The sequence below is a fragment of the Hyposmocoma kahamanoa genome, unplaced genomic scaffold (assembly GCF_003589595.1).
Source record: "Hyposmocoma kahamanoa isolate Upper Pololo Valley unplaced genomic scaffold, ASM358959v1 114, whole genome shotgun sequence".
NCBI classification, from domain to species: Eukaryota; Metazoa; Arthropoda; class Insecta; order Lepidoptera; family Cosmopterigidae; genus Hyposmocoma; species Hyposmocoma kahamanoa.
In genome coordinates, this window is record NW_020653383.1 from 201422 (window position 1) to 211855 (window position 10434).

The window sequence follows — 10434 nt, forward strand, 5'->3', positions numbered from 1 at the left end:
AGTCATTGATATTATTTTTACTGAAGAATGTAATTTTATTTTAGAAAGTCTGAAAGGAGAAACTGACTATATATGGATATGAATTTATAATTGAGCATATTATTTTTGGAAGTGAATAACGATAATACCCATTAGGTATAGAGGTATATAAGCTAATAAAGCTTGTTATTTCGATACCTCCAATTAACACTATGTCAACTTTATTTTTTAGTCATTTTCTGTTATTTTTGTAAATGGCCATATATATTTACTAATATTATGTCCCCCGAATTTTGTGGAAAAAAACAAAAAACAAAATAAATAAAGAACAGGTCCAAAAATTAAATTAGCGTAGTGTTCATAGGAGGTATCGATTTGATGAAACATTGTACAATATACCTGATATACGTATCACATAGGTTAAAAGATAGGACAGGAAGATACGCGGTGCTTTGTTTTCACGGGCCTATAAGTGAACCTAGTAGACCTCTATAAACATGTTAATGAGTTTTGTACGTTGTTAGTAGTACAAAGTATAAAATCTATAAAGTCTGTTGTAAGTCGTTATTACAAAACAATCTAAATGTTGCGAAAACATAAAAATGTTTATGACTGTAGCTGGAGCATAGAGGGAAGTTTTACGCTTTTTTGAAAGTTGAATGTTCGCCGTACAAATGCTCTTCTTTTTATCTTTGAATTGTTAAGTAGTGTTATGCATATAGGTGAAACAGCCCCATATCTTTCTACATTACTTTTGATTATAGTGACCCTCCCTCCCTATCGACCCTTAGGGTATACGAGAAGGCCACTATAACCGGTGCGCGCACAAGAACCTTCTAAGTTTCGGTTCTGACCCCAGATCAGCCAGTGTATAGGGTTGTCAAAGACCTCTGTCACTTGATTTTATCCGGTGCTTCGAGAGGCTAGTGCCTTGGGCAAGCCGCCGCGGGTGCATGTACAGCGCCCTCCCTATTTTCCAGAAAGGTAGCGGAGGTGTAGGCACATTCAATACCCGTCGCGCTCTGCACGACTAACGGTTGCCACCGCTAAGCCATCGACTCTGAGTCCACTACCAAATCTCCTATATCTATCAAATCTCTATAGAGGAAACGTTTGGTAAAAGTAATTCATTGTATGTATAGTACAATTTAGTAGCTGTAGAGCTCCTTGTGAAAAAATTCGGGAAGTACTGCCATCTTACTTATTTCTGCCGGCAAGCCGTAATGTGAGCATTGCTGAGTTCTGGTTTTGAAGGATGAGGATGTTGATGGAATTACAGACACAAGGGACTGGTCAAATTATGTTTCAGGGCGACAGACGATATAGCAGTGCCCCTCAGCTCTTTGTGATTTAAAACTTACTGGTACTGCAACTGTCATGGATGGGCGTGTCGCTTACTACCAGGCGCACGACTTGTGTGTCCCCTCACTTGATATCATTAAAAAATTGCTTTTAACCGTTTGCGTTGAATTATACTAACATTTCTTATGTACATATCATCACGCCTGTCTCCCACTAGGGTAGACAGAGACTATGGATCTCCTGCGCTCCTGACAAACCTGCTTCGCTTCCACCACTTCTATCAGTCTCTTTATACATGCCCGTTTATTCCCGTTTTCAAATGTTAGCATAATTTATTTTACATACTCTTGTTACATAACAGCAATTGATTACGATGTTGTATATATATTTTCATAATACTTGAACGTAAATATAATGATGTATGCAGGCTAACACGACTATAATGCTTCAAATAAAATCTTCGGGCCTTTTTTCTTCTCATTATAGCCATGGTCTGTTATGAGAAGAAAAAAGAGTCAAGGTTTATTCGGGGCATTATAGTTAAACAAGCCTGCATGTCTGCGTGATGGGCAGTACGAGAATAACGAACCTCGACTCCAAAAGTCCTCAGTTGTCGACTTCTGGTTCTAAAACAGTTTTGTTCGTAATTCTTTATTTAATTACTTATTTATTTTCTTCTTTTTTTTACACATTCATAGCCTCGCACTAGGGAAACCCTGCAATGAACAGAGACAAACCCAAATTACACCCAAACTCACGAGAGAAATAAATGTAGGTCATACAAGCAGTTCTCTCGGCCTGGGAATCGAACCCAGGACTTCTGCGTGGCAGTCCACACAGAAGATCAAAATAATAACAAATTAGGATGTATTAATTTCAATTACAAATGTGACATTTACATAACTGAATTTTAATTTTTATTGTTTTTGCTGAGGTGAGTGTGGGTGTGTGTGTATGTTCAATTATTTTTTAAGTTGGAAGCTATGTCCGGACATTGTCATGACATGACACTGCGACCAACATCTCTGGTACTACCCAGAGAGCTAGTAGAGGATGAGCTAGGCATTCTCCGGTCCCTCCAGCCGCGTAAGTTTCTGGAAACTGGAGAGACGCCTCCGCGTCTGTAAGTGAGCATGCCTTACAGCGCCGCCACCAAAGAGGAGATTTGGTAGTGGAATTTAGAGTCAACGGCTTAGAGTCAACGCAACGGGAAGTGAGCGTGCCTACACCTACCTATCTGGAAAATAGGGAGGGTACTGTACGTGCTCCCGGGGCGGCTCACCCGACGCACTAGCCTCTTGAGAACCGAGTGAAGTCAGTGACAACGGTCTGTGACAACCCTGTACACTGGCTGATCTGGGGTCAAACCTGAGCATAGAAGGTTCCTGTGCACGTATTCACGTTATGGTGCCCTTCCCTAAGGGTCGGTAGGGTGGGTCACTATAATCAAAACTAATGTAGAAGGGTGCGAGACTGTTGTTGCAGGTATGTCTGTTCTGAATTTGCTTTTTATTTTTCCTTTATTGTATTTCAAGTCCAATAAACTATTTAACTTAAACAAATAATTTAATTTCACTCTCATTTACGATGTTAATAAAAACATTCGTAGAGATAAAATCGTAAATGAAATAGGCACCGGAGATTTATGATCGTACGTCCTTCGGTCGGCAAAAGGATGTTTCTTTAGAATCGCGAATGTATACAAGCGGCAGTAACTACTTTCAGTCAGGTAGGTTATATGCTTCTTTGTCGGTTTGAATCAGAGTGCAAAAATATTTGAACTGTAGGCACAGTTCAAATATTTTTGCACCTTAAAATTTACGGAATAAACATGGTCTCTAAATTTGTCTTTCAAAATTGCGACTTCAGATACCACTTCCAAATTTTAAATTCGTATTCAAAGTTTATCTTAAGTTTTCACCCACACGACTTACGTTGGTTTTAAAAACAAAGAAAAGTTTTTATTAACTGTCATCTTTTTCCAATTAATTAACTAAAAATTATTTTTAGTTAATCATTGGAAAGAGATTAATTGGAATATTATTATTCAATAATGAGCCAAGAAATCAAACTTTTTAGAACTTTTAGCTTTTGTCGGCGTATGTTTCAATATAATATATGCATGTAGCAAATATAGCACAATATTATACAATGAGTATCATTATTGTAAAAAAATGTTATAAATGGAGAAAAATATGTTATCTGTGTATTTATTTATTTAAAGCTTAAAGAAAATAAAAAATTGAGTTTCTCAAATTTTCGGAATTAACATTGTGAAATTTGTATTACTAATTTAATAGATAACAGGTAAATATGCACAGACTTACCATTGCGATTTGCAGGTGATGGAGGATTTGTCAAAGTTTTTTAATTTTACGCGGCGTTTTTAATATTTACACTTATTTAAACTTTATAAAGCTTATTGCTAAACTACAAAACATACACTACATTGGTGTTTTGTTTACTTTCTATTACAGGTGATCTCAATGGAAACTACGATGTGAAGCAAATGTTCAAGCAGTCAGTTTTTTCAACAATTCCAAAGTCACTCTTACACTGTTCTCTAGAAATAGCACGATAATATTTTTACAGCGCGAAACGTAGTAAATATATACATATAATATATATATATTTATACTCAAAATGATTACAAAATAAATGTAGAGTTTTGAGAAAAAATTGGCGTGTTCTATTCTCGCAACTCATAAAACTGGTGTAATATTCGTTGTAGAGTTAATTGCCTACGTAGTGGCGGGCACGGATTTTTAATAGGTGGTGTATACTTTTAAGTTAGAGGTTATTCGTTGTTTAGCGCGACACGTTCGTTGTAGTAAACATGGCAGCGCTCGCAACAGATGACGGAGCGCGGGCGGGCGAGCCTGCGCCGAGCGCTCGCGTTCATCTCATCTCGGGACCTGCCAGAAACCTGCTAAACTTCCCGCCAGCTTGCCGCGCCACCCACTAGCGGCGCCACCTGTACTGACCCTCACGAAAGTTATACTCAATCGCACCCTCTTCCTTGTGTCGGTAAAACAGTCCAAGATTCGTAGCAAGAGAGGGAGACGACGAAGCTGCGAGTAAATCGATTGGTCGTTGAAAAGGGGCGGGGGCCGAGCACGTGGCCATTGCTTTTGTTCCGTAGTGGCGATATACAGAGCTTCCGTTGTATGCCTCTCACGTTCTGCGAAAGCTCTGCGGCCCGCGTTGTGCCGAAAGTTCATCGAAGCCGCCGTAACTTTCAATCTTTAAATTTTCCCTGAGAAATCTCGGGAGAAGGAATTGTAGTAATGTAATGAAGTGTTAATTCCCGACTCTATCTCTTTTATTACTTTTAGTCTGGAAGCTCAAACAATTCTCGGAATTTAAGTCGCTGTTCAACACGGAGCAGTAGTTACCTACTAATTAACTTAAAAGTTCCACAAACGATAATCCTATGTTTTCTTTCTCATGCTATTCCAGTATCAAAATTAAAGGATCGGAACATTCTATGGTGGTTTGTATACAGTTACAGTAAGGCATATCGAGATTGAATCTTATTGAATAGTGGTGAATTATGACTATAAATGCTTACCTGTTTGAGTGCTTGAATCGAAGAAAGTGCTAGTTGTTTCCACGGTCATGGTCCCGATGGTACCATCCAGGATTTGGGTGGAAGAGTCGCGTCGGCCGCGTGCGCGCATGCATGCGTCGTCGCTCTGCGAACTTTGGCGCCGGAAATTTCGGCACCGGATCATCTCTTCTGTCGTAGATTGCCTACGAAATCCACGAGCTATTAAAATTTCTTCCGTCGTAGATTGTCTCCGAATCATTGTCCTTTCCGCCGGCCGAGCACAAGGACTTGGATCACGGCTAGAGCAAGAGCTTGATTCAGGGCTCCGCGCACGTCCCATTCTCGCACACGAGGCTTGCCTCTTCAATCTACTCCTACGTCTAGCAGCAGATGGACTTAGCTCTCCACCTCCAGCTCTGTCCGGACTCAGTTGACCCCGCCTGGGCCTCGCTGCTGAATCAGGACTTAACGAATCTCTCCTGGCATGTCCTTCATCATCAGGACCTAATGACGGCCGCCGTGTTCCAGGAGGACCATTTGGATCATCATATGCAGTAGCTTGCCGTTGTAATCTTCCCAGTCTTCGTTCGGGACTTACAGCTGCGCGAGAATCACGTCTTGTACGGCCGCATTGCGTTGTGGAATCTCGACGGCCTCCTAAATTTGGCGGTGTTCTGCCACTTGGTACAGCTTGAGTCCCTTGTGAGGCTTGGGTTGTTGTTGATGTTTGAACAGTCTGTGTACCACTTGTGGTCGGAATTGTTGGGGATGTAGGTGACGGTGTTACTGCTGAAGTAATTATAGTTGGCATGGTCATTGAGGGACATTCTCCATCAGACCGACTCGGTTCATGGACTTGAACTATTGTAACTGCTGGAGTTTGAGTTGAAGTCCCTGGGTCAGAATCCGCAAAGGATGGAGGAGCAGGCGTTGGTGGTGACGCGCGTCTTTTTCTGTGTGTAGCTACGATTCTCGGTGGTGGAGCTGCTACAGAGTCACGTCGAGTGCGCTGGCCATCTACAGAATCTCGACGTTCCTTGGTGTCTTCTCTTGAGCCACGTCTTTTAGAACGCCTTTCTCTGGTTGGCACAACTGTTGTAGAGTCTCTGCGGTCCCAATAATTGGGAAAATCAGCATGAAAATCTTGTTGAGCAGCTTTTGAGTCTCGACGTTTGGAATTCATTGATTTTATGCCTGAGTCGGCAGATGAATCACGGCGACGTCTTACGGGGGGCTCGTGACGCGCCCAAGGCAGGGAACGTGCGAGGTCGGCCAAGGTTTCTCTTCGGGAAAGTGGGGCTCTTTGCTGACGGCGAGGTGCACCACCACCGCCCCACTCGCGAAGAATGTCTGTCAATTGAGCCAGGGAAGATCGACGGCGACGAGGAGCACCTAAGATTAATAAATCTGTAGTTATGATATGAGCTTTGGTTTTAAAAAAATTAAATATTGAATTTTTTACATGAAGTGAAAATCTCACCCCTGGTCTGTTCTGCATCGGGTTCTGGCGGTGACAAGCAAGACACCTGTGCAGCGGAGTCTCGTCGGCTGCCGAGTCGCTGACGTAAGGTGTTTTCCTCGAGTGTCGAGCGCGTCAGCTCGTCCCATCCGTTGCCTCCAGCCCACACCAATCCCACTTGGTGAGATAGTATCGGAAGGTTGCACACGAAACATATTGCGGTCATAGTCCTGTTAAAAGAGAAAAATAACTTAATAACTATAAAGAGACGCAAAACTGGTTTATGTTTGGATAAACTTGCTGTTTAGGATCTCCATTTGTTTTGTTACAGATAGTGGTGAGCTGTAGAACTGCAATGTGAAATTTACTCACGCTTTGTTATTGCGAAAATGCGTACCGGAATACATGTCTGTAGTGTGCTGTATGATGTCGCACTGAATGAGTGAGGTATTCAAAGCGTATCGCGCCCTTGTGTTTGCATCACTGGGCTGATAACTGCGATATTAAGTAATAACCGCAACCCATACTTCTCGTTTATATGTAATACCTACTTATGTAGTATGTTTTCTATATTCAATTGGTTTAATATACATTGTATTTGTTATCGGTAAAAGTTGTCAATACCAAAACAGTCTCGAAAGCTTTGAATTTATCAAATGATAGTAAAATTGAGTTATTTAAAAGTTGAAGTTACGGCTTTTAAATTTCGTTATGAGGAAATTCTATGCATTTCCATTACCACATAATAACCAAATCATAGTGTTATTACAGAGAACAAAAAAGTAACGAGAACGGACACTCTCCGCCCCTCTCTAGCTATAGATGCCGTACCACACCCCGCACATTGACGGTCACATAGACTGAACGGCATTAAGGTTGTCGGTGAGCCGTTTTCGCGTTAAGACGGCTTTGATTATTTGAATATAGTTTTCTTTATACGTTAATATATAACATCATTTTACGTTACTATTTATAATGGTTGTGAATTGTGCTGTGTAGGCCTGTTTTGTCATCATCTAAACGGGATAAAGAGAGGAGTTTTTTCGTTTTCCGAAAGATGAAACTAAAACAAGTAAAAAAAACTTGTCTGAAACTCATTAAATTATTGTTTTCTTCAAGTTTCTTCAATTATTCTGTCATTAAGTAGTGCAGAGTAATACATAATACAGACGTATTATATCAGTATATAATGAGACGCCTTAACTTCGTGAACTAGTAGACAAGGTTCTCGAATTTGTATTGACGATAAATATTACGTAGTGAATATACCTAATTATTAACTAAACTCTGAGATGAAATCAAAGTCAAAAAATGTAAACAAAGGTGATGCCATTACAAAAAATGTTCCACGAATAGTGGAACAGTGAAAAGGGCTAAAAATCAATGCTAGATGTGTTATATTGTTTTTAAAGGGTGTCCATGTACAAACAAAATATTATCAAATCATATTTTTTATTTAAAACACCATGTTTAATAAGATAATCTCAAAAAAATGTTTCTCGTGTCAAGAAGTAAATGTTATTGAGAATAATAAAATTGAAATAATAAATTGGATAACTGTTAAATAGTGTTAAATTATAATGAACTGAGCAACGAAAAGTCAGTTTTTGGTCAGTAGAGATGGATAAAGGGTCAAGTCGTTGGGTTGCATCCCTACCAGTGCATCACCGCGATTTTTTTCATTCGGTTTCTAACGACTGTCGTTATCGAATGTGTTCCCTGCTGTGTATGCATCGTGTTGTTGAGTTTTTGTTTTTTATTGTTGAGTTTTCGTTTGTGTTTTTTTTGTTAAATTTTGGTTTTACTCTGTTGCTACGTTTGCGTTTGCTTGCGTTCGTGTGAACATAACTACAATGGAGGCTGAACAGGTCCTTCAACAAAAAAATACACTCTTTCACTGTAGAAAAAAAGCCACTATATTTATGACACAATATGTTTCTAAACAGTTTTGTAATTTGTTCAATCCAAAAAGGTATTATTTAATTATAATTTATTAGTCAGAATACAGTGGAACCTGTTAATAAACGAACGTGGAAAAAAGGTTTATGGTCTATGAGATGTCACTTTTACACAGTGATAGTGACAGTTGTTTGTTTACATTTTTTGATTTCGACTACGTCTCAGAGTTTAGGTAATAATAAACTTGGTTACCTTATTTAAAAATACTTGTCCAAAATAAAACATTTTCAATGCTTTTATATTTTTTAAATAAATCTTCAATATTATTCTAGTTAGTGAATTAATGAAAAATATGATATTATATCGATACAAAAACCCAAAGAAAACATTTAATTATTAGGATTCTATTAATAGAAATATAGACAACAGTTTCGCGTTAGAATTTTCGATATGTTGCCGCTCTGACCACGTAACATAATAGTACGAGATAGTGATGGGTAACCCTGCCACTTCACGCACTCATTTGCGCGTGTGCAGATAGCGCCTCGCTATATGTAGTAGTAGTAGTTAATTAACTTTCGACCGTTGTATAGTGTCCGGGGTGTGGTTATTATAAATGTCTTTTTTTTAACTCACGTCAAAATTCTACTGAAATCATATTCAAAAAGTAAATCACTTTGATTGGTAAATCGTAGGTAATAAAACATTGTAAAATAAAAACCAGTACTAAATTAGAGTACACATAATGGATTACAAAAGGGTGCGTTCAATATTCCAATTTTTTCACTCTCTCGCTACGTAATTGCTATTTGAAACCGATTTACTGGTTGTTCTGTTGAACAACGAGTGTGTTGTGGATAACTCGTATCTACAGGGTGTTCGGTTGAATGAATTACACCCTTTGTGTTGTTGAAGGACGATTTGGTATTATGAACTTGTTTTCGTATTCCCTAGAGTGGAAATTGAAGCCAGATCGATTTATCGATGTTCATCAATCGTGTTGCATTGATGATGTTATTTTGTGTAAGGATAAAGATTCTTTCAACTGCTTGTAGTACCTAATCAATTTGTCGTGGACATTCCTTACATTAAAAAAAGTTATAACTATTTTGGAAAAAACGTGGATGTATGTTTTGGTTATGAGGACGATTTGTTGCAATGTTTCACAACATAAGTTTTTATAAAAAAAGCAATGCCATAAACAACGTAATCATTTACTTTGTTTTATTTTTATCTACAAGCCTAAAGTGCGAGCTAGGGTCTAATTTTGAATGTAGGTGCCAATGGGTTAATTAAATCTATCTAATTGTATGCTTTCTTTGAACATATTTTTGTTTTTATGTTCTTTTAACAATGTTCATGCCAAATAAGTGCTTTTTAACAAGTCTGTCGTTTTACATACCTCGCTGTACCTAAAAAGGTTTAACTAAAACTGATCTACTGTGCAATATTATTAAACCTCAGATGATGTTTGATCTTTCGCGTCAGTGTATGTCCCGGTATATGATATTATCGGTCTGCCCTATTAATGATACAATTCTTATAACAAGTTATGAGGCGGATGTTATTCAGAAATTTTCTATCTACTTAACACTTTTGGTATCTGTAGCAAATGTACCATGCAAGTGCAGGAAAGAAGTATGGAAGATGCCATGCAGAAGCATAGGGTGCATGCTCCACTTTTCAGTCACTCTTTGTTTATTGCCAACATGGTGATAAAGATAATTTTGATAGTATATAACTTGTGGGGCATGCTTTCCACTGGGACCTGTAATGCCGCAGACGAGGTGAGGGGGACTGAGGCATGTCGGAAGCCGGGGCATGGGGGTAGAACGCTAACTCAGGGGATATTCCACACACAATATCACATCAAACACTTTGTACATCTGAAACAATAGGATATTTATTAGGGAAAATTATCAGAGAACTTTGATCAGATGCATATGTTTTTATAACAAAGTAAAACCAGAAAAAATTGAAGAAAATCTTGTGTAATAATAAAATTCCTTATTTATTTTCAGTAGTTTTCTCCCATGGACCAATCACAAGTCGTCCTCTGATAATTTATCGAGTTTCCAAAAGTGAAGGCACCATTCTCTATATTACTTTGTCAATGTCAATTATTTGTTTTAACAAGTCTTAAAACAAAGACTTTTAATTTTTGTCAATCACAATGACAATCTCACCTGTCTGTTCTTTTTTCAATTTTATAATTGCGCGACAACAGTTGCCTTTACTTTTCGGA

The 10434-nt window shown here is 38.5% G+C and overlaps 1 protein-coding gene across 1 annotated transcript in view; it reads right to left on the bottom strand.

The window, feature by feature from the left end:
* Nucleotides 1-10011, bottom strand: part of LOC113239692 — a 155774-nt gene extending 145763 nt beyond the window's left edge. The window contains exons 1-3 of the mRNA XM_026476774.1: nucleotides 9958-10011; nucleotides 6312-6520; nucleotides 4853-6223 (exon numbers count right to left, since the gene is read on the bottom strand). Of these exons, the coding sequence (XP_026332559.1) occupies nucleotides 4853-6223; nucleotides 6312-6520; nucleotides 9958-9995 (1618 nt within the window). The 5' untranslated portion in view covers nucleotides 9996-10011. The remainder of the gene's footprint in view (nucleotides 1-4852; nucleotides 6224-6311; nucleotides 6521-9957) is intronic.
* Between the last annotated feature and the right edge of the window lie 423 nt (nucleotides 10012-10434).